The 23,397-nt window shown below is 53.4% G+C and overlaps 2 protein-coding genes across 13 annotated transcripts in view; one reads left to right on the forward strand and one right to left on the reverse strand.

The window, feature by feature from the left end:
• CDC42BPA (CDC42 binding protein kinase alpha) overlaps positions 1–15,025 on the forward strand; it is a 293,765-nt gene extending 278,740 nt beyond the window's left edge. For 7 of the 12 annotated variants that reach the window (XM_029934874.1, XM_029934875.1, XM_029934876.1 and 4 more), the window contains 7 exons: positions 1,509–1,593; positions 3,572–3,695; positions 4,318–4,435; positions 8,745–8,927; positions 11,473–11,590; positions 13,738–13,895; positions 14,348–15,025. In XM_029934874.1, the coding sequence (XP_029790734.1) occupies positions 1,509–1,593; positions 3,572–3,695; positions 4,318–4,435; positions 8,745–8,927; positions 11,473–11,590; positions 13,738–13,895; positions 14,348–14,479 (918 nt within the window). In that variant the 3' untranslated portion in view covers positions 14,480–15,025. The remainder of the gene's footprint in view (positions 1–1,508; positions 1,594–3,571; positions 3,696–4,317; positions 4,436–8,744; positions 8,928–11,472; positions 11,591–13,737; positions 13,896–14,347) is intronic. The other 5 variants (XM_029934879.1, XM_029934880.1, XM_029934882.1 and 2 more) reach the window with 1 other exon arrangement.
• A 3,815-nt stretch (positions 15,026–18,840) lies between these two features.
• COQ8A (coenzyme Q8A) overlaps positions 18,841–23,397 on the reverse strand; it is a 34,016-nt gene continuing 29,459 nt past the window's right edge. The window contains exons 6-15 of the mRNA XM_029934887.1: positions 22,977–23,099; positions 21,786–21,871; positions 21,525–21,665; positions 21,072–21,153; positions 20,880–20,973; positions 20,616–20,757; positions 20,388–20,495; positions 20,238–20,303; positions 19,960–20,046; positions 18,841–19,556 (exon numbers count right to left, since the gene is read on the reverse strand). Coding sequence (XP_029790747.1) covers positions 19,272–19,556; positions 19,960–20,046; positions 20,238–20,303; positions 20,388–20,495; positions 20,616–20,757; positions 20,880–20,973; positions 21,072–21,153; positions 21,525–21,665; positions 21,786–21,871; positions 22,977–23,099 — 1,214 coding nt within the window. The 3' untranslated portion in view covers positions 18,841–19,271. The remainder of the gene's footprint in view (positions 19,557–19,959; positions 20,047–20,237; positions 20,304–20,387; positions 20,496–20,615; positions 20,758–20,879; positions 20,974–21,071; positions 21,154–21,524; positions 21,666–21,785; positions 21,872–22,976; positions 23,100–23,397) is intronic.

A 23,397-nucleotide genomic window follows, 5' to 3' on the forward strand; every position in this document is an offset into this window, starting at 1 on the left:
CTGAATGTTGTGTGTATCATTCCTTTGCTTTTCTTAAAATACAGATTTTTTTGGCCTATTTAAATATTCCTAAATAGTTGTTTTGTTCTGTATTCAGAACTTTTAGCTTTGTGAAAATGTTCACGTTGTGTGTGCTCTGCCTTGCTTCCTTCACACACATTCCAGGGTCCGTCCGTGTGGTTACGTGTGCTATAAACAGTGCGCTGCTTTTCACAGCTGTAAGATAATCTGCCGAGTGACCAGATCACAGTTCATTTCTCCATTGTCTCATTGGCAGACACGAGAATTATTTTCCAGGGTTTGGTGCCATGAACACAGATACCTGTGACTTTGGGGGGGTGTGTGCGTAATGAGTTTCTCTAAGTCACGGGTCTAGGCGCGGACTTGATGGAACACAGGGAATGCAGGAGTTCAACTTTATGAGCTACTGTCAGTTATTTTCCAGAGCAATCGTACGGGCTCATACTACCCCCAGCAGTACACGGGAGTGCTGCTCACGCACCTCTTCTCTGGCCTTGCCGTCCTTAGTTTTATAACCATCATAAATGGTTGCAACATGCTGTCTCAGTGAAGACTTCATTTGCACATGCCCAATTAACTCTGTTGTTGAGAATCCTTTGTATGTTGATTCATTTGTCTTTCTTCTGTGAAATACCTACTCATGCTTTTCACCCTCTTTTCTGTTTCACTGGCTTCTTTTTCTTATTGACTTATTGAAATTCTTTATACCTCATAAATCCTGGGGAAGGGATCGGTAAATCTTTTCTACTTGGGACCTATAACTTTATGGTGTATTTTGCCAAGCATATATTTTTGTAAAATAATGATAAATTATATTATTTTGCTAAAAACTTGTTATAAACATTAATGTCATCACATATCATTCTTTTTCTTTACATTTATGTTTTTTCTGTTAAGGAACTTTTTCCTACCTCATGGTCATAAAGATATGATCTATATTTTATTCCAAATGTTTGAAAGGTGCGCCTATCTCCTTGATGTCATGAACCTGTGGAGCTGGTGTGTGTGTGTACGCGCGCGTTCTGAGCTGGGGACTCTGTCTCTCTGTGCCACAGACATGAGCAGTTGCTCTGTCACTGTTAGTGACACCCCCGTCTCCCCAGTGATGCAGTTTCATCTACGTCATGTGTGAACATTTAGTTCTACCCAGCTTCATAAAGTAGCTGTGTTGATATCTTCTTAGTATAATTATTTAGTCACTAATGGCTTTAAAAAGCCAAATTTAAGATTTAAATGTACTTCTTTTTCCCCCTGAATATTCTTTCTTTAAAACATTGTCATTATAACTTTTTGTCAAACGTAGATCATTGTATACCCCCTTCCATCAGAATTCATGTTGATTTTCTGAGCGTGCCATCTTCTGAAGAGGAAGGGTATGGGGAGGGTCTTAGTAGTCTGTACTTTACAAATAGGCTTAAAGTTTTGTAATTCCATTTGATGGTGTTACTGAAATGCTAATTTGATTTATTTTCTTATCCTTATTTTAGGTTCGACCCTTAAACAGTGAAGGATCGCTAAACCTTTTAGGGCTGGAGACCATCAGGTTAATATATTTCAAAAATAAGATGGCAGGTAAGGAAATGCATCACTAATCGGTTAGCTTCCAAGGAAATGTCCTCTCTGAGCTGACGGCCTGGAGACAATAAGTGGCAAGGACCCCATTTAAACTCAGGATTCCCTTACTCCAAAGTCTGTGACCTTGGCTTCTGCCATGCTCTCTCAATATAGTAAGTTAAATGTCTGGATAAAAAGTCATTCCGTGTAACCTGGCATGGCTGTGTACACAAAATACTTGTTTCTGGCCTACCTTATTTTTCTGGGGAGTCCTGAATTAAGTGGAGAAAGTATGGCTGAAAATAGTATTTTCTGGACTATTAATGCTGGAAAACCTAACCAAAGTCTGTGGCACTAAAAGGGTGAGAATTCATCCAGAATTCTGACCAGGGACTTCAAGAGCACATCTTCCACCAAGGGCAGCTGGGGCCTAGAACTCTTCGAGTGGCCATGACAGCATGGGCCACCAAGTCAGGAGGGCGTGGGCAGTGTCCACGGTCACGTGATGGTCCCTCAGCACTGGAGGTCCCTTGGTTGACAGACTGGTGGTGGTAGGAATGGCTATTCCACCGCGACATGAGAAAGGACATTTGGGTTTTAGAAGTGATTCCCACTCAGTGACGGATCCACCATGAAGCTACTGAACTTGAGCTCTAAGCCTCTCCCCACCTGGGTCCTGTCCTTCTCTCGCATCTGTTTTTTAGAGGAAGTTTCATATAAGGTCGGCTGCACCTGTTCTCAGTGTGGCCGTGATGGTCTAGAATGTGTCCTTTCCCAGTTCGCGTCTGTAGGATAATGCCTCTTTCCATGTGTGTCTCCGCATCTTTCTGCTCCTCCTCCTCCTGCTCTAGGCTGGCCGCTGAGGCGGAGCTTGCAGAGGGAAGGCCTGGCAGAATTTCAGCACTGGTGTCTTGTCCTCAGGAAGGGAAGGGACAGGCCCGGCCTCCCAGGGCCCTTTCCTTTTCTCTGTCCAGCTCCGTCCTTCATCTCTCAGGGGCTCAGTGTTGCCGCAGCCTTCCTTCCAGCCGTCCCACGTACCCCACCGCCACCAGGGCCAGACCTGCTCCAGCCGCGGGATTCTCACGTTCCAAAATCATGCTTCACAAATAGTTAGGAAAGCAAGCCGATGAGGCTGCATTATTAGGATACAAGAATACTGCTCTTCCGTTAATGCCCTGCCTCGGCTCGCCTTCTCGCTTCAGCTTTGTGGGTGTTCAAAACTCCCCAGATGGGCCTTACTTCTGCCCTCATTTAGAGAACAGCATCCCTCGTGTTGTGTGAGCACAGCTGCCCCTTTGATTCTTCGTGTGTGGCCGCTGATCTCAGCATGTCTGGGGGGCCTGTGGCTGGCGGGGCTTTACTTGTAGGAGTGAAAGTGGGTGCTGGGCACATACGATGACGTCTCCTTGCCCCACCAGCACCGGAGGGCTAGAAGTAGCAGCAGAGTCCGGCCTTCAGTAAGGGAAGCTGGGGGGAACCCGGGGTTTTGTCCTCACCCACATCCGGCAGACTGGCTCTTGCAAAGGAAATGTTTTAGTATGTAAAAACAATTTTAATGATCATTTGTGAGAATAGTTTACCATTTATGCTGAGGACCTTGTAGCTTAACGGGAGGCGGTTTTTAACCTCCTAAGCTATTGGAACCAGTACCTGGAAAATGAGAGAAGACAGCATAGAGAGATTGAGGGGCAGGGAGCACAAGGCGACAAGACTCCCAGGCGACCACATTTTCCTTTTCTTCTACTAAAATGGTGCCACTGGGGGTTTGTAATCCAATGAAAGTGGAAGTGCACTTCGTAAGCAAGGTTTCCTTTTGGAGTACACCTGTTTAGGTATGTCCCAGTGTGAATTATTATTTACTGCATCAACACACACAGCTTTCAAAAATGCAAATTGCGTACGTTGGACAGCTTAGTCATGCTAAGTTGGAGACTCACAGACAAAAAGCATTTTACTACTTTAAAGAAATCAACCGCTGTTCGTGTTCTTTTAACAGAAGGAGATGAACTGGTGGTTCCGGAAACCTCGGATAACAGTCGGAAGCAGATGGTTAGAAATATTAACAATAAGCGACGCTACTCCTTCAGGGTCCCAGAAGAGGAGAGAGTGCAGCAGAGGAGGTAGGGGGCGTCGGGGGCCTCTGCAGGGCCGGGGGGTGGGGCAAACAAGGCTGTGAGCTGATGCGGAAGGAAAATGTGGTCTCCAAAACTCTGTCCCCTCTCTCTGGTGTCAGGACCCACAGTAACGAATGTACTTCATGAATCCTTTCCACAGTGCGAGCGTGCACTGGATTAAAGTACCGCATTTTCATTCCTTTCTCTGTGTACCTGCGATGCTGACAGTTTCTAGAACCAGTCCCAGCTGCGCACAGTACACGTGTAACTGTCCTCTTCAAGAGCAAACAGCCGGCAGGCGGTAGTATTTCCAGTTACGTGTAAAAACGTCTCTAAAGTGTTATCAGTTATTTTAAAGGACCACACAAAACAGTCAGGACTGTCTGTGTCATAGAGCTTTGAACGTGAGTGCTAAGAACCCTTTCTGCTCCCACCAAAAAGCACAAGATCTTGTGTCTAAAACAAAAGTTTGAGTTTTAATTGAAGTGTATTTTATTATTAATTCTATCCTTACTAAACTTGATTTCGCCGTTTTATTTATGTGACCAAATCAAGGATGCTTAATTGTTTTCTAAAGTTAACCAGATGGAGCACAGCACAAGTGTCTAAACGGTGTTTTCTCTTACAGAGAGATGCTACGAGATCCAGAAATGAGAAATAAATTAATTTCTAACCCAACTAATTTTAACCACATAGCACACATGGGCCCAGGAGATGGGATTCAGATCCTAAAAGACCTGCCCATGGTAAGAGAAGGGGGGGCGAGGGTGGGGGGACCCACACGCGCACGGGGGCCTAAAGGGATGCGTGAGCATGATGACTAGCGGCTCGAGTTCCTGTAGCACTATATGCGTGTGACATGCGTGTGAAAAACACAGCACTTGTGCGTCTGTGAGAAACCAGACAGATCTGGTTCTTAGCTGCATGCCATAAACTTGCCCCATACCCAGCTGTGGGGGGTGCACACGGCCAGGCTGGGAGAGGATCTCTGCCGGGTTCAGAGCATTCACCGCGTCACCGATGTTCCCCTGAGCTTTAGCAGCTCCGTGCAGGTCCCTGGCCTTTTCCCACCCGCAGAGAGCCCCATGCACTGGTCATCAGCGGTCACACCTGTTATGTGCTAGGGCGGTCTCATCTCTGTCCTGTCCCCGATTACCCATATGCTGCCCAGCCCGTCTTCCACACAGAAGTACAACATGGGGAAACGTGTTTGTCACGTGGAGATCGGATTCTTGGGCCTGTGATGTTGAAATTAAGAATATGAGCAGAACTAGAAATTTTCCAGGCTCTGTGCATATCACATTTTAGTATCACAACACCTGAGCAAACTGTTGAACCTTTAATATTGCCGTTTTGATGACTGGTGGTAGCATTCCGATTGTGAGTCTGGACCCCTGGCTCTTTCGGAGGGAGCCCAACCTCTTGCTGTGACAGGAGGAACGAACATCTGTCCCCGACAGGAAAGCATGCTGGGTAATCTAGTTCAGTGTGCGATCTAGCTTTTAAAATAGGGAAGGGAAGTTTTAAAGGTCATTTTGCAACCAAAACAGAACCAAAAAAACCAGTTCTCCGCTTACACCTCCCAAATAACCATCCGAGTCTCTTCATGAACTGAGGCTGCACTCTGACTGCTCATGATGATGACTGGGGGTGGCCGTCCCTTCTCCTGGGGGTTCTCAGCCAGAGCAACAGCCCTTCGCCCTCTGGGAATGAGGATGTTTACCAGCTGTGCTGGAAAAGTATAAGTAAGCCGAAAGGTTCCATGTGATCATTAAAACTAGGTAAAACATCCAAGACTCGGCATGTTAGATATTCAGTTTTTACACTTCTCTGTGAGTTAAAACTTACACTGGTTTTTCACCTTTCACCTGGCAGTGAGCGTTCAAACTTCTCTCCACTCTTCACCCATTCTGAACATCTGTTTAAGTCCCCGGTGTGGCCGTCCTTTATTCTCAGAAGTAAACCTGAGAGGCTTGTGTGGTCCCATGGCTCTGCCATTTCAGAGAGAGAGTTTTTATACTTTATCTGATAAATATTTGAGATGCGAATATATTTTATAGCTTATATTCAGTAAGTCAAGTGTTAATGTACTATTTCAGTGAAATTTTTCAAAACTCAGTGGGTTAATAGTTTTCAACACCTGATAGGTACTTAAGATTCTTTAGGCGGCACCTGGGTGGCTCAGTTGGTTAAGTTTCTGACTTTGGGGGCGCCTGGGTGGCTCAGTCGGTTAAGCCTCCGGCTTCGGCCTAGGTCAGATCTCACGTTCGTGGGTTCAAGCCCTGCATCGGGCTCTGTGCTGAGCGCTAGCTCAGAGCCTGAAGCCTGCTTCAGATTCTGTGTCTCCTTCTCTCTCTGCCCCTACCCCTCTCATGCTCTGTCTCTCTCTGTATCAAAAATAAATAAAACACAGGTCTCTCTCTCAAAAATAAACATTTTTAAAAAAATGTTTTTTAAAGATTCTTTGGAGAGGTTAGATACAAATTTCAAACACATGCATATGTTGCAAAGCTACACATGAACAAACAGGGAATTATTCACTTGTTAACAGGGCCTCAGTAGGTATTATACTTTTTAAGTTAAAATTTGTTTTATTGGTGCTTCATTTCAGTGCACAAAAAAGAATATACATACAACACAAGAGTTACAGAAAACTTTTCTGTAAATTATCTTATGTCCCACATCTTATGACATTTTCCTTAAGGTGACGCGGCTTCAGGAGCTCACACAGTAGTCCTCTGCCTCGTAGCCTTCTGCCATCAGGTGAACAGTCAGTTTGCTGATGTTCTAGAAGTTTTTCAGACCCTCAACGCAGGAAGAGTCAGCCATCACACCCCCTGAATAAGCACGTGGAAATGAAGTAGCAAATTTCAGACATTGTAAGAACTCTTCTGTCCCTCCCAGCACTTCCAGTGAAAGAAATCTCTCTTCATTTTTTTTGTTCAAAATAGGGGCTGGTGGTAATGACTGAGCAAAACCAGTCCTGAGAGCATTTCCAGATTTCTTCCCACACCCGACTCTGCGGCACGAGGCCTTCTGTGCTGGCCACCGTTCCCACCAGAGACCTCTGCATTTTTAGTGTTCATCATCCCTGCTTGTGTTAACCCGTGCCTGCCTGGCTGGCTTTGTGTCATGGACACCAGAGCCTCTTTGTCCTACAGCGCGGTCCAGTTTGTCGAGTGTCTTCCCTTCCTTTCTTGCACTAAGCACTTTTGTGTTTCCAGGACGAGAAGTTGGTGTAAATTTGTGAAGCCTGTGTCTTGGCCGTATTTTATTTTCACCAGACTTTCTTTTGCTAGCCAGGGGCAGACAGGCTGGGGCTGCCGTGGGCACCCGTTTCATCAGTCCAGCAGTAGTTTTGATCCACTCTCTGCCCAGACCCGTATTTGTCTTGGGTAGACCTTGGTAAACACCATAGTGCGCAGGTTTGCAAATAATAACATGCATGCATGTACCTATGTATATATATGTATATGTTTATTGAAGAGCTTGTGGTATTTTAATATGTTCTCCAGTTTTAATATGTCCTTTCCACTGAAAGGGGATTATCTGTATTTAGTGAACTGTTTCCAAAACTTCAGGTGAATTCAATCCATCAACCATGACATGCCATCCATGCACAGGGCAGCATGCAGCCCGGACGTTTTCCTGTTTACATCGCTCCCATCAGTACTGCTTTCCTGGGAAATACAGGCACAGAGAGTCTGTTGGAGATCGCTGGGAGCGTAGATCTGGTTCCTTTGTACCAAAAGTGACACCGATACAGGGTTGTTTGCCTCCTGAATGTGGAAGAGATTGTCAGGAGGAGGGCGTCTTTTTTTTCCTTGCTCTCCTGAGTCAGGGGAGCCCTTCCCGCACATCTGGCCGAGAGGTAGCAACACATACGACTTACAAGTGCGGACCGCACTGGGCTCTGGGGCCGCGGCGTCCTGTACCTCCCCCAACCCTGGTGCCGCTGGTAAAGGGCAAGGTGCTTCTCCCATGGAACACAAGAACACTTTGCCTCCAGAATATTTATTCTTAGCACATGACCTTTCTCCTAGCCTTTTAATCCATCCCTAAAATTGCTAATAAAGATCAGGTTTCTGGCTCAGCAACCCCCGAAAGCTCTAATGGGTAGTTCTTACATCAGTAGGTTTTTTCCTTTTTGGAAATCACTTTCGAAAGTACTGGTTCACTCACACCTCTCCGTTTAAAACTGTACCTTTCAGAGGAGCTCTCTTTCAAGCCTCCGTAATTTGCCAGATTCCGTGTAGCAAAGCGAGTGCATCCCAGTGCAGGAGGGCACACATCCAGCCAGCCCGCTCCCCACTGGGGTCCCCCACCGGCCCCTGGACTACGCGGCCTTGGAGAAGGTGGCCGGGTGCTGAGAGGCAGCTCCCACACGACTCAGAAGCCGTTCTGCCTGACAGACTAGCGCCCTCGGTTTGAAAAGCCTTTTCTCTATCTTTAGTATTATTACAGTATTTTACGTTTTTATTAATACACCCCGACATTGACGGGATTCTTCCCTTATTAAAAACAAGCCTGTCATTTGGGGCATCTAAATGGAGGCAGGTCTGGGGTGCTGGGAGCTGACACTGATAATGAAACGACGCACGTGGAAGTCTGTAAATACCGGGAGATGGTTTTAGGGTTCTAAGGAAAACAGGCCCCTTGCGATTCTAATGAGAGGCCGCTGGTGGGTCTGCTGACCTTTAACCATTTCTTGCTCTTTCTGTCCTTACTGATGGCGTGTTTTTGCCATATTTTGATTCTGTCATCTAAGAAAATACTGAACTAAGCCTCTCAGAGCCCAGTTTCCGCCCACGTGCTGCCCGCAGTAGAGGGGGTAGTCGTGTCGGGTGCACGAGCTGCTGCACGGCAGCTCTCAGGACCTAGCGGGAGGTTGCGACACGGAACTAAGGCCTGGAAGTGCTTCCTGAAGGACTCAGCTCTGATGGGAGCCGTGCCGTGCCTCCGCGCGCATGCTGTCTGAGATGCCACGTGTAAGCAGTGAATCCATGCTCATCACCATGTTCCTTTGTTTTCTTCTTCTCCCTGTTGTCTTGATAGCCAGGCCTCCCTTATCCACCCTCTCTCCACTCCGGCCTCATCTCCTCTCCGGTCAACTTTGAGCACATCTATCACATGACTGTTAATTCTGCTGAAAAATTTCTCTCTCCTGATTCCATAAACCCTGAGTATTCCCCGTCTCTACGCTCTGCCCCCGGTACACCCAGCTTTATGACTCTGAGGGTACGGACAGCCGGGTCAGGTGTTAACTACCACTAACTGTGTGCAGACCTCCCGAACCCAGCTTGATAAGTAACCCGCGGAGGGGGCTGCCTTTTGCGAATGTTCCTTCCTGCTTCTCTCCTGCCAGACCTCTTCCCCTCCTCCCCCTCCTCCCCCTCCACTTCAAGTTCTAGTTTGTTTCTTCTTCTAAGGAAAAACATGCAGCTCGGAGAAGATTTCACTTTTATTCTTTAAGCAGTATTGGAGGGTATTTTTTTTTAACATCTAAAAGATGTTCCCATCCTGATGTCCCCTTACAGATGCCATCGCTAGAAATAGCCCCTTTGTGAGTCTTTATTCTGTTAAAACAAATAAGGAATCCCACCGTTTCTGAATGTTTTTATAGCTCATTACCGTAAATCTGGTTCCATTCAGAGACATTATTTTGGTTTAGTGAGGTTACTTATGGTCTGTGGCAGGACCTAGCCTCAGGCCTTCTGTCGACCATAAACCCCTTTTTGAAGAGCTTCCAGTTGTCCCAAGTAAGAATTACAACAACATGCACCAGTAACAGGAAAATAGCAAAGAGCAGGTCTCTCATAAGCTCTGAGATGCTGACAGGCCTTCAGTTCCACCCAGGGTCCACAATATGACAACTGAATCAAGGAGAGAAAATACAGAACGTGTGTGGCATCTGGAAGGAGGGAGGCCCCTTGGATGCCACTGACATCTCTAGCCGGTGGCCCTTGCCGTGGCCGGAAGCTGTCCTGGGTCTCCATCCACAAGTCCACGCTGTGCTAACTGCCCAGGACCACTCTCGCAAGTTAATTCCGCAGATAAGATATTTGGGTTCTGCCGTGGAAGCCGCACCCCACGTCACCCTCTGTCTTAGAAGAGGAATCGCAGCCATTGTTAGTTTTTTAGAGAAGACTCTAGAATGAGAAGTTTCTTTCTATATTTTTGTTTGCATTGTCTAGTTACTCTAAATTATAATGTTTGAAATGTCACTGCATTAAGCTATAATATCACTTAAATATCTTATTTGATGAATTATAAGATGAACTCTGATGTTAAAAAACCAGCCTTACGTTGCTTGTTAACACACCGCAGGGAGTGGAGTCCAGAGGAATGTCGTACAAACGATTGGTCAGGAATTTTCCATACGAAAGATGACGGACATGTTGTTTAGATCTGTCCTCCCCCAGTAGAAACACTGTTGTTAGTGAAAGTATTTCCACACGAAAAAGACCAGCAGCTCAGTGTTTGTAGAATGAAGGTGAACTTGAGCTGACTGAACGATACACTTTTTTTGTGGGATTTTTTTTTCTTTTCCTCACAGAATGTATCTTCTGTGTCTCAGTCTCTTGTGACTTGAACCTTCAGTGTGACTACACAACCGGCATATTTTCACAGGCTTGATTTTTTGCCATTTATTCTAGGCTAGGTTCATTCCGTAGGAAAGGACAGCACCAAGGTACCTTCGGGTTGATAGCAGGAACAGTGACAATGTAAAGGTTGAAACTGCTGCTCCTGTCTCTCGATCCTTCCTTTGCTGCCTCATGTGCACGTCCCTGGTGTCTTAGAGGGGCTGCTTCTGGGTGCTGAATGTTAAAATGCTGGCACTGCTTTTGTTTGGTTTTGTTTTCTTAGAGAAAAAAAAAAGGGTAAAGCATTCGCTTTGAACAGATAACACGCTAAGAATTAAATGGACTTTGCAGATTTGATACACAAACCAAAATGGCAGTGGTTGAATTTGGGGCCAGCCTACCAGCCGACTTCCACTTTGTGTGGCCCCGTGACTCAAAGTTCTTCACCCAACTTTAGCACGTTGTCCCAGTCACTGAGACTTGTGCCAGCGTTTGTGTCTCAAACGTCTGGGTCCATCAAGGTGGCCAAGGGCTTTCAATTCTCAGGCAAGTTCAGACAGCCCGTCCCTCACACCTCCTCTCTGGCGGTGTGTGACCTTTCAGAGCACCCATCAGCCCACTTTTCTGCCTGGAACGCCAAAATCATTCCATAATTTGACGGAAAGCTCTGTGAACCAGTGCTCCCGAGTTAGAGCACCTCACCCCGGCTGGGACGGTTTCAGAGGTGCTGTCCGTGGTCCTAGTGCCCTCTGTCAGCACTCCGGTATCCCGCAGAAAGCACTTCCTTAAGAAAAACATACCCGTCAGTCTGGAGCCTCCACAGGGGCTCACAGTGTGAACACTGTTCTCCTGGTCAGAGTCCCCTGCGCAGGAAAACCTCTGTTCCAGGTATCTGCAAATGTTCATATAATTCTGCACCACGCTGGACTTCTAACCGTGTAACTCACAACAAAAAGAATTTTTATTTGCTGATAATGGTTTCATTAAGTACAAGGATGAGCACTTACCCTTGAGCAGGGGGAGGCCGGCTTCCTTCGGGGTCAGTGCTTCCACAGGTGGGAGGGGTCATCGGCTCGGGTCCCTGTTCTGTGTCACTCTGTTCAAGATCATTTGTTTGTTATAGTTAGAGTGAAAATTATGCATCTCTGCAAAAAATCACTTCCGCTCCTGCTGAAGTTTTCTTTCTGTTCTGTTTTCAGAACCCTCGGCCTCAGGAAAGCCGGGCCGTGTTCAGCGGCTCGGTCAGTATCCCGTCTATCACCAAATCCCGCCCTGAGCCCGGCCGCTCCATGAGCGCCAGCAGCGGCCTGTCAGCAAGTAAGTGCTCCCCTGGGGCGCCCCAGGGCTCACCTTCTCCTCCCTTGCCCACGGTGCTTGCACCCCTGCATGTCCGGTGGCCGCACTGCCTCAGGCCTGCTGGGTGTGCCCATAGGCACAGGGACACCTGCTAGGGGGATGGTCACGGGGTCTGGAACTGCACCGTAGAGAGAAACCAGAGGAGTTGCTGGGGATGGACTCGCACTTAGAGTCATCGGGAAGGTCATGGGCCTGCCCTAGGCGGGAAGCGTGTCTGAGTCGTGTTTGATCGAGACAAGGCCAGTGTGGCCACCTGGTGGTGTCAGAGAGTGACACCAAAACCTAAAGTGCAGGAGGTAGGCAAGGTCAGGTCAGGGGCTCACGGAGCAAGCTAGGACATTTTTCTCTTCTTAGAAGCAAGGACTTTTTTTTTTAATGTTTTTATTATTTTTGAGAGACAGAGACAGCGTGAGCAGGGGAGGGTCAGAGAGAGAGGGAGACACAGAATGTGAATCAGGCTCCAGGCTCTGAGCTAGCTGTCAGCACAGAGCCCGACGCGGGGCTCAAACCCACGAACCGTTGAGATCATGACCTGAGCCAAAGCCGGATGCTTAACCGCCTGAGCCACCCAGGTGCCTCTAGAAGCAAGGACTTTTATCTAGTGTATGTTCTTAACATCCATCTTCCTGCCAGAGGGAGCAGGCACAGGCAGGGGTGCAGGCACAGTCCCGGGTGGCTCTAGGCACCGCCTGGGGCTTGGAGGGAAGAGGGGGGGTCAGTTGTTGGGGGGTGAGGGGGGAGAGCAACACATACCCCGGTTCCAGAGGGCCTGGCAACACATTATAATGGAGACCAGGGTCCCTGTCACAAACCAACGTCCAGAAGCAGGCAGGGGCCCCATCAGCTGGGACCTGCCCCCAGGTGGCACTGGCTGCCCCGTCGGCCTCTCTGTGCCCTGAGCTGCGGTGTGTGGCTTCCAAGGGAACCCAGAGCTCGGCAGAGGCTCTGAGGGGAGTCAGGGCAGCATGTCAGGTGCAGAGGTGCTGAGCACCACCTCCTTGGAACGTGTAGGTTACACAGAGGTGCCCCATGGCCGCCTGCGACCATCACCTGTCCCACTGAATTCACAGGGACCTTTGGTAGTTTCCGGGTCACAAGGGGTGATGTAAACAGTCCGCTTGTCTGTCACTTTCTCAGAATTAGGGTGGTGGCTGGCAGAGTGGAAAGTGGAGGGCCGGCAGATCGTGCTCAGTCGGCTTCAGTCCGGAAATGTGTCTGTGTCCTGGTGTTCTGGAACATTAGCTGCGTGGGCAGAGGGTCCCCCTTGCGATTGTTCCCCAGCCCCCACCGCCGGCAGCTGCGGCCAAGCTGGACGGCCCCATGCAGGGGTCCCTGGTGGCCGCGGCTCCTCATGTGGCTAGAGGCCTGTGTCCCTCACCTCGCAGTTCCGGTCATCCCCCCACACAGGCAGGCAGAGGCAGCAGCCTGTCTGTAACCTCCTCTTGGAGGGGACTCGCCGGCCCTGGGGCCCTGTGCAGCACTCTGACCCGCTTGGGTGGGGCTTCCCCCCTGTGCCCTGAGAGACGCAATGGCCTGTGTGTGGCCCTGAGCACAGTGAAAACTCCAGCCGGTTGGAGAAGCGATGACCATGTATCTTTTTACTAACGGTGGCGATTTGCCTTTAACCACTCTGAATTACCCGGGTTGACATACAGAGTGTCACAACGGTAATACTTTAGCCCAGCTCGGGCTTCGCTGACCGGGGGTCTTGATGTTGAAGGTCAAGATTACCATGTTTTTATGCAAAAACTAAAGATTGAAAAGGAACCCTGAGCACTTTAGGTATGGGCAGTACCCCAGTATTTTAGGGAGGGTTGTCCTTTTCCCTCCTCTGAATGGTGCCCAGCCCTTCTGGCGGTGCTGAGTCCCAAGGAGAGTGGGTTTTAGGGGTTTTAAAGAAACTCCCCTCCTTTTTATATCCCAGGCTTTCTGCGCGCCCCCCACCCCCAAGGAGAGTGCTTCTCCTGTGTTCCTTTGCTTTTAATGCAGATTCTCCAGCAGTTAACAGGTGCAGAGGCCCATGGCCTTGGCCGTGGCCCCAAGGCAGGGGCGGCCGTCCACACCTGTGTCTGTCTGCATTGAGGCCTCACCCGAGTGTGGTCTTGTAGGATCGTCGGCCCAGAACGGCAGTGCGCTGAAGAGAGAGTTCTCTGGCGGGAGTTACAGTGCCAAGTGGCCGCCCGTGCCGTCCCCGTCTGAGGGCTCCCTGTCATCTGGGGGCATGGACCAGGGGAGCGACGCCCCGGTCAGGGACTTTGACGGAGAGGTGAGTGTTGGGGGGAGGGGGCACCTGTGTCTGGTTGGGGCAATCCTGCCTGTGTCAGAGAGACCCATGCACTTGGGGCGCCGAGTGGCTTGCAGGTTAGGCCTCCGGTGCTTTATCTCAGGGTGGGAAGTTCAAGCCTCGCACCAGGCCTCACGCTGGGCTTGAAGCCTGTTTTTTAAAAAAATTAAAAGACTTGAGACCTCTGCTGCAGCAGGGACCCTGGGCTGCGGGCAGGGGACAGAAGTGGGGGCGGAGACCTGCAGTTTTGCTGGGGTGTCCTACGGCCTTTTGTGGGGAAGTGACCCACATTTATGAAGGCCACAGAGAGAACTGCGGATGTTTGCCACGATCTGGGCCCATCCCACGGCTTTGTTACTGACGAAGACCAGTCCCACCGGGTTCCTAGAGCAGGGGGCACCAAGCGCCTTACCGCTGTCTTCTCGGGCCTGTAGGACTCGGACTCCCCGAGGCATTCCACAGCCTCCAACAGCTCCAACCTGAGCAGCCCACCCAGCCCCGCGTCGCCCCACAAGACCAAGAGCCTGTCCCTGGAGAGCACAGACCGTGGGGGCTGGGACTCGTGAGTGGCCTCAGCGCTCACGGTGGACGCCAGAGCAGTGTCTCCCCCCCACCCGCAGCCCCTTCACCCCTCGCCCCTGCCCGGGATGCCGGGCCGGGCAGCAGGAGCAGCGTGGGGGTTCGGGAATGCGGACAATGCACCTGCAGCCCCACGCCCCCCTTGCCCCCCCACCCCAACAGCAACAACCACAAAGGCAGACTTTAACTGAGCAGCTTCGATGAATATCAATTCCATTTCATACACCTAGAGTTGCTTTCCACATAGTTGCCCCTCCCAAAGGTAGCTTGAGTAGACGGACCCCATGACGGCACGGGGAGAACGTCCGGCAAACTGGTGTCCGCAGGGGGAGCGGCACCGGCGCCCGTGGTGGCCGTCTGCCCAGTCGTCGCCAGTAAATCCTTACTCACTAAAGCAGGCATATTTTACTACAATACAGAGTTTAAATAAGTACACAAATGTAGAGGTTAAATACTGAATGTACATAGTAAAAAGCATCTTGTATTCAACAAAAGATGGATACGTATATAAGAGAGAGATCATTTAATTTAAAGAAGTGTGTTGTTTCTTGTATGTTCTCCAGCACAGTACTTTAAAGGGTAGGAAGGCCTCGAGTGTAGATACTCGCAGGCTTGAGGAGTCAGAGCCCCCCTTCCCCCCCCCCCCCCCCCCCCCCCCCCCCCCCCCCCCCCCCCCCCCCCGCCGGCTCTCTCACTGGTCCTCTGAGGGCTTCAGGAAGATGTTCCGGAAATTTGTGACCCCGCCCCCGCGGCAGAGCTAACTCCGGAAGCCTCCTCAGCAGCAGCAGCAAAAGGCTGATCGGCTTCCAGACCTGGCCTTTTCCAGCAGCAGGATTCCAACCACACTTGTCTCTTTTCCACCTTTGGTGTCTTCTGCAGAGGAGCATAGTAGAAATGCCTTCCTGTTACGTCCTGAGCCCTTCCATTGAGAGGATGCGAGGAATGTCATGGCTTCCGAGGGTCCCTAAAAAGGTTCAGAGAAGCACTTTTCTCCTGGGCCACCCGGTTCTTCTTGCGCTGGCCCCCATCCAAGGGCGGCGCACACTCTGCAGAGAAGCCCTAGGAAGGGTGTCGTTACCAAATAAAATAAAACCTCAGATGCAAGGACTTGAACAGCCTTAACCAAATATTCTTCCCCACGTCAGGTGGGAAGTGGAAACTTGTGGCCCCGGGTGCGGGCAGGAAGCTCTCGGGACCACCCCCGGGCCCAGCCAGCGCCATTCCCCCCTCTGCCCCCCCTTGCCCGTGTGTGCACGTGCTGTCCTGGCCCCCGCCAGCTGCACGCCCGGGAGAGCTGTGCTTATTCAGACCCAGTCCACCAGTTAAGCACATGTGAGCAGAGGGAGAGAAATAAAAATATCTCCTGGAAGTAAAGAGAACCTGTCTCAAAATTTTACTTTCTACTTAAATTTCCCTGGGAGCTAGAAATGCGGTGTCCTCCTCTCTCTAGACTTCAGCTAACAGGGACCCCGCACAGCCGGGTGTGAGCACTGTCTGCCCAGCGAACGCTGTTTCCAGGTCGATGCGAGGGTGCGGGGGGGGGGTTCCTCGAGGGGAGGAGGATGGGGGGCATGCCATGTGGCAGAAGGGTCGCAGCAGACAATTAATGGGTCTGGTTTTCAAGCGTCCGGGCAGGTGGGCTGCGGACAGGCCTTGTGTACCGCGAGGTCCCACGCTCCAAAATTGTCCTGCTGTGGGGATAGAAGCATCGTGGGAACTGCTCCCGAATGTCCAGATGTTGAGGAACAGACTGTGAGTTTGTTTACCTCCTTTGACCGGTGGCACCGTGCACTCCCTTCCCGGAGACGAGGCCAGCCGCCGCCTCTACCCCCGGCCCTCCCTTTCCCTGCGCCCTTCCTCTCCCTGCGACATCCCTGCTATGACTCAAAGGACCCCACGTTAAGCCATTAGTTTATAGCTTTGACAACCACCTGTGAATTTTTGTTGCCTGTAGGTGTTTATTTTTTAAAGGAGGATTTTAGGATCAAAGTACACCCCCCCAACCTGTAGCCTGGACCCCACTGCAGGGAGGTTTAGCAGGCAGACAAGAGCAGGGCACCCCTGAAGGCTTGCCCCCCAGCTGGCTCTCAGGGAAGCGCACCCCAGCACCGTGTCTCCTCCACAGGCTTAGGTCGAACAGAGCAGCCCCCAGTACGAGAGATCTGACAGCCGGGCTTTGCGGGAGAAACACTGGCGTGGGTGATGGGGGTCCCCAAGAACAACCTTCGCCTGGGCTTACCCTGCTCGTGAGCGCAGAACACTTAGCAGGTGCTGTCAGGAGCTTCTCGGAGTGACCTGAGAAGACCGGGGCGGGTTCTAGGGAAGCGACACGTGACGTTCGTGCGCAGGGGTCAGCGGCAGAGATACGGAAGCAGCAGTGCTGTCCCAAGTCGTTGGTTGTCAGCAGGACCTTTTAAGATCTGGCGGTAGGGCGGCAGGAGCGCATTTCCCGTAGGAAGAGCCCACGAGTGGTTTCCTGCGGGGTCTCTGCGTTGGTATTTGGTGCTGTGTCTGGCCAGTTGTTGTCTGCCCTTGACTTCTTGCTGATTTAATCTTGGGTGCTGGGGGTATAAGTTTATACGCATATATGTGTGCCAACTACAAAAGTCTTCCTCCTCGTCAAATGATTACTGGAGGTTTGCACGTCCCTGCTGCGTGGACGTCGCGCACTCGGTCCTGGGGGCAGGCTGCAGGGTCGGAGCCCCACGCACTTCTCGTACCCAGGCTTCTAGGAAGAACCCGAAATCACTGGTATGTTTACAGCCACAATCTGCTGCTCCCTGGCTGGCTCTCGGCCTCTCTCTGCCTTCCGTACAGTTAGAGTCATGTCGTTCGTTACTCAGTGGCCACACGTACTTCGTGAAAGACCGGTTGCATTTACAAGGACTCCCAGGTACCACTCGAGCCAGAGCAGGCAGGGGCCAGTGTCCCAGACGCCCCCCCTGCCCCCGGCACAGCAGGGCCCCTCTGGTCACAGACACTGTGGCCTCCCGGTCGAGCGGGGCCCCGCCTAGGGTCTGGACGGAGGGGTGCGCTCAGCGGCGGTCAGACGGGGCACTGGTTGGGCTCCTCCACCCCCCACGCCCCTGGTGGGTGAGCCGCGCTCCAGCTCATCGAGGCCATCCTGCAGCCTCTTTCCTTGTTGGGACTTCCGTTGTCGCTCAAGTCCAGATTCTCTGCAGAGTCCTGCCGGTGGAGGGCCAGTTGGGTGCGAGTGGTCCTTCTGCCCGGGCCAGCCCTCCTCCCTGGGGATGACTGTCATACACAGGCAGCCATGTCACTTACAGGGGTGGTTGACAAATACCAACCTTGAAATCTCATGAAAACGATCTGCCTTTTTATTTCATAGTGTGATGTCCCTTATTTTATCAATTTTTTAGGGTTTTTTCTCATTGTAATATTGTACAGTTTTGCATGACCTAGGTGTGATCATTTTTTTGTTTAGAATATAATGCTGACAAATGTGTGTGGAAGGGAAAAAGCTGTTGCGTTGGCCTCTGCTCACTCTTGATTTCCTTTTGTTCGGTTTTACGCCCTCGATGTCTTAGGAAAGTTTCTAAGCAATTCTCTGCTACCAGACCTTTTGCACAGAAATATTGAAGGTGGGACACTCAAAAATGTAACAAGACTCCTCGCCAATATTTTATGTTGGTATCACTTCATATTAACCAGAACTTGATGTATCGCAATAAAACAGGGAACTGTTGTACTTGACTGTTTGGTCTTTTCTCCCTGATGGAAAGATCTGAGGGAAGGAGGAAAGGTGCTTGACTTCTCGCCTTCCTGGATCCCGCTTTCTGCCGGCCCCCCTCCCCCTGCAGGACCCGGGATTCGAGTAACCCAGGACTTCTAGCCCCACCGCAGGTCACGTCAGGGGCGCACTCTGTCCTCTGCCGGCCAGGCTGTGCCTGAGGCCCTCAGTGGCCTGTGTGGCTGCCTCCCCGCCCCTCCACCCCTGGCTGTACCAACCCTGTAGTGGCTGCTTTTGTCTGCTGCTTGCAGTTAGTGCCCCCGCTCCTATCCCTGGGTCAGTTTGAACGGCACATGTGCGGACACGCAGGCCGGGTGCTTGTAACAAGGCTGAGGCGAAGCTGGCTGTGCCGCCTGTCCCGAGACCCACTCCCCCCGGTGGTTTCCCACGCAGTCGCAGTCAGCATTCCCGACTGTTCTCGGTGCGCTGCTACCGCATCACAGCGTCCGCCTCGCCGGAGACGCGGGCGGGAGCTGGGCTTGGCCAACTCTCCTCAAGGGGCCCGTGAAGGTCGGCTCCTTCCAGGTGCCTTTGGAGTCGGCTGGGGTGTGACACTGACCCTCACCCTTTCCAGCAGAAGAACGAACACCATGATGCTGGGGTTTTGTTGGTTTTTTTAATATTGAAACAAATCAGACCATTACATGAATTGTACAAAAATTAAACGACCCTCAGGTCTAGGCAGGTGACATCTGCACATTGTCTCCTTTCACAAAAGCTGCTGGGCCTGGAGGGCCCCACACAGGGACAACAGTGGTATCCCTGTCCCTGCTGCAGGCAAGCAGGGCCTGCACAGGCTGAGGGAAGGGCAGAAAACAAACCTCATTCTAGACATGCGCACACAAGCCTTCACCTCTGCGGTCCGTAAAATCCAGGGCCTTTTCGGTCTTTCTGGTTGGCGGGGATGCTCTCACCTCCTGGCTAACATTCCATCAAGAAAAACCCCGGTCCGGAGAGCAGCAGTAAACCCGCCTCGAGGCACCGATGGCCGAACGCCACGCACAGTGGCTCCAGAGCCGCCTCGCCTGCTACTGCTCGACCTGGCGCCGGCGGTAGTTGCTGTAGGCCTCCTCGAACATGGCCTTGCAAGGGAAGCGGGCCTTGAGCTTGGAGCAGATGAGGAAGGAGCCCCCCATCTTCCTGTGCAGGGAGTAGGTCTCCTCAGGCGGCGGGATGAGGCGGTGCTTGAGCATGATGGGGATCAGGCCGTGGATCTTCTCCGTGGTGCTCTGTGTGCCAAAGTCGAAGGGCTCCTCTGAGGCAAAGGCCTCCCCCAGTATCAGGATGGCGTCCAAGTGCGCGTCTTCCATGGCCTGCGGTGGGACTGGGGGGTGAGCGGCCCCGGCCACCACAACCCCCCCCACCCCCCCCCCAGAAGGCCATTCTGCAGGTGTGGGCAGGGTCACGTTAGCAAGCAGTGACCATGACCAGGCAAAGCGGGAGGGCCTGGGGAGGCTGCTATGCGCCCCGCGCCCAGGAGACGACAGGGCTGCAGTCCAGGGGCCACAAGCCTGTGCCACCTGCCTGCATTCCACGTCTACGCAGGCCCATCCCACTGGGGCCAGGCCGGCGTGGAGCACAGGGCCAGAGGAGAGGGCACCACCACCTCTCCCTTCATCCGTTTACAAGTCAAGGTTCGGCTTCAAAGGACAAAGCAGCCCCTGCCCTGCTGCCCACCCTCCCCACACACTGCATTCCAAGGCCTGTGGGGCTGACCTTGACCTCGTAGCCTGTGAGGAACTTCATCTCTATGGATTTCTTCAGCACCACCTCCCTGTCCCTGTCGGCCGCTGCCCTGATGATCTGAGGGAGAGACACACCAGGGACCAAGAGCGGCTCCTGAGGGGGCACTCCCGGGGCCACGGACCCCCAGCTGCCCGCCCCACCCCCGTTCTCCCTCACTGTCCTTCCAAGTTCCCTGCCCGTGAGCCCAGCAGGCTGTGTCCTCACCCTCCCCCAGTCTCCCAAGCATCCCAGGGCCAGGCCCTGCCCACCTGGATGTAGAGGTCGGTGAAGGATCGGTCAAATTCTCGGGTTGCCCCAAAGTCCAGAAGAGCCACCTGGGGGGCAGGCAACAGGGGGGAGGTTTGCCCTGGTGGAGCAGGGGGCCCAGACCGCCCCCCGTGGAGGCCCGGGGGGCTCACCTTGTGCTGCTGAGGGTCATAGAAGAAGTTGGACCAGTTGGGGTCCGTCTGCATGAAGTGGAACTCGAACAGCTCCCGCAGGCACAGGACCAGGATATTGTAGCAGATCTGGGGGTGGGCGGCCAGGTCACCTCGGCCCCTCCTCCAGCCACCACCCACCCCGTCCTCTGCTGTGCCAGGGCCCCTGGCTCCGGGATAGGGCACCCTGCCTGTCCCCATCAGACACACCTCGTTCCGGACCTCCTGGCTCAGCCCCTCAGCCTGGTCCAGGGGGAAGCCCGACACCAGCTCCGTGGTCAGCACGTGGGGGCTGCAGAGCTCGTCCACGATCTCAGGCACGTAGAAGAAGGGGTGGTCCTTCAGTAGCTCCCTGCGGGGGTGGGGGGGGGTCACACCTGGGATGCAGAGCTTCAGCCCCTTACCCCTCAGAGCCGCAGGGCACTTCGCCCCCCAAGGGGCCGCCTGTCTCCCCCTCAGAGCCTCCCACTGCACCTGAACTTGCGGGCACAGGCTGCCTCCCGCTGGTAGTCGCACTCCAGGGCCAGCTCCCGCCTTAGCACATCGATCAGGTGTTCGGGGAAGAGGCCTGGGCAGGGAGGAGGGGGTCACCGCAAGCAGGGGGCCCCCTCTCAGGTCTCCAGGGCCCATCCTGAATGCCTGCCCTTGACCCTCAGCAGCTCTGACCTTCAGGAAGCATGTTGCTCATGTTCAGCACTGCCATGAGGTTGTTGACGTCGCTGTTGATGCTCTGGGCCACACCGGGGTACTGCAGGGGACAGAGGGGTCCCTGGGCAGACAAGGGCAGCTGCCTCCTGCTGGCTTCCCCACGAGTCCTGCCCAGACCCCACCCCCACCCCCAGGAACAGTGGCCCAGTCAGGGCCCCTGCCTCTGAGCAGACATGAACTTGTTCCCTGTCCCTGCCCCCTCACCCCACAGCCAAGCCTGCAGGGAGGCTATTGTCCCTCCAGTCACTCCACAAATCCTTCCCGGTGCTGCCCAGGCGCTGGGGACAGAAACAGTGAGATGCAGTCCCACCACAGAGAGGGGATGCAGGGGAGAGAAGGCAGAAGTGTAGGGTGCAGAGACCCCAACACTGCAGGGCCCTCCAGGGGACAGGTGTATACGCAGGTGCCCACCTGGATCTTCATGGCCACCTCGCGGCCACCCTTCATGCGGGCCAGGTGCACCTGCCCGATGGACGCAGCCGCGAAGGGCCGCTCCTCAAAGTACTCCAGCTTGTCCCGCCAGCCTGGGCCCAGGTCACTGTTGAGAGTTTTCTGGCAGTAGGGGAGGGGCCATGAGCACGGCCCGCCCTGAGCGGCGCCCGCAGCCACCCCCCTAGGCGAAGAGGGGCCCAGAGGACCCAGGTCCCCCCACCCCGGCACCGCATGTCTCACCATCATCTGCTTCAGCGGCATGAAGTCCGCGCTCTGCCTCACCCGCTCAAAGATCTTGGCCAGATGGGGGTTGATGAAGGCGTCGTCTGGAAGGTACCATAGCAGTCAGAGCGCAGAGCGCCGGCCCCTGGGAAGGAAGGAACCCAGGCAGCAGCACAGCGGCCACTCGATGGCCCCACCCGGCCTCCCGCTGGCTCAAAGGTGACAGGACATGGGCCCAAGGCCATGCAGCAGCCCCAAACCCGCACACAGGCCCCTGAGGCGGTAGATGAAGGCTCCAGAGGAGGCATAGGGACCCTGACACGGCTGTCCACACTCCTGGGGCCCCTGGGCACCAGTGAGTCCCCGGAGCCCTTGCGTCCGTGGCAGGACACACACCAGGGCCACTGACCCACGGTGGCCCAAGCATCGAGGTCTCTCAAGATCAAGCAGATCCTCTCAGGGTCAGAAGAGCCAAGTTCAGGAAACAGAGTAAATGCCAGGAGTCCCCCCAGCCTGACCCCTACAGAGACCCACCATGTCCTGATTCCATTTCTGATGTGTCTCGTAGCTGCGGCCACACTGTGGGGACCACGTGTAGCCCCCCTTCTCACAAGTGGTTGCTAAACAGTGTCCACCACATCCTGCCTTCCCACCCATAAGTTCCCGTGATGCCCCAGCCACATGCTGTGTATCCTGTCTGCATCTCAGGCCACAGTCCCTCCAGGATGCCACCCACGCCCACGTGGAGCCCCTGCATCTTGGATACCGTCCTTAGGAGGGTCACCAGGCGGGGGCGTGTGGAAGCGCCTGGTGCCCCGTCTGCCCTGGGGGCTAACTCCCACCCTCCGTGAGCCCATCTGAAGGGGACACCCTCCAAACCCCCTCACAGGCCCCCACCCTGCCACCACCTTCCCAGCCTCCCCTGCTGGGGGCCACGTGCCATGTCCCCAGCGTCACAAGGTGGTAGGCCTGCAACCTGCCCCAGATGTGACAAAACACCCAGATAGCAAGACAAACCACCATGGGCTCCTACTTCAGATGCGTCTAAACCTGCAGGCTGGTCAACAGCCGGGATTTGAGCAGGAGGAGCAAGTGCAGGGAAATGTCCCGTCAGCTCCCAGCGGGGCCGAAGTGCTGAGCTCCCTCCACCCCCCAGGCCCCCTCCCAGCAGGGCTGAATCCCCCACCCCCACCCTCAGGGCCCCCTCACCTTGGATGCTTAGCATCTGGCCCAGCTTGAGCGCCGCCCCGCGCACCTTGCACAGTGTGCGGACGATGCGTTCCGCATTGGCCTCGGACAGGAAGGGGCTGGAGTCCAGCACGGCCTTCTTCCCTGCGGGCAGGCACTGGGTTAGCATGAGCGGGTGGCCCCTCAGGGTGTCTGCGGGCCTCACCCCACCTAAGAGGGGGGCTCGAAGCCAGGCCAGCAGAGCTGCAGTGGGTGCCCGTGGGGCACACGCACATTTGCACAGTTGAGCCCCTCCCTCCATATCGGTCCCCAGGGCCTGACACTGGCACCCCTGAAGAACACAGCCAGGGGCAGGGATGGGGGCAGCAGGCATCAGGAGGGAGGACCTGAGGGGACCCAGATGAGGAGGACTAGTCACTGGCCCTTCCCTCCATGTAGAGGA

This window comes from Suricata suricatta, chromosome 3 (assembly GCF_006229205.1).
Source record: "Suricata suricatta isolate VVHF042 chromosome 3, meerkat_22Aug2017_6uvM2_HiC, whole genome shotgun sequence".
Taxonomy (NCBI): Eukaryota; Metazoa; Chordata; class Mammalia; order Carnivora; family Herpestidae; genus Suricata; species Suricata suricatta.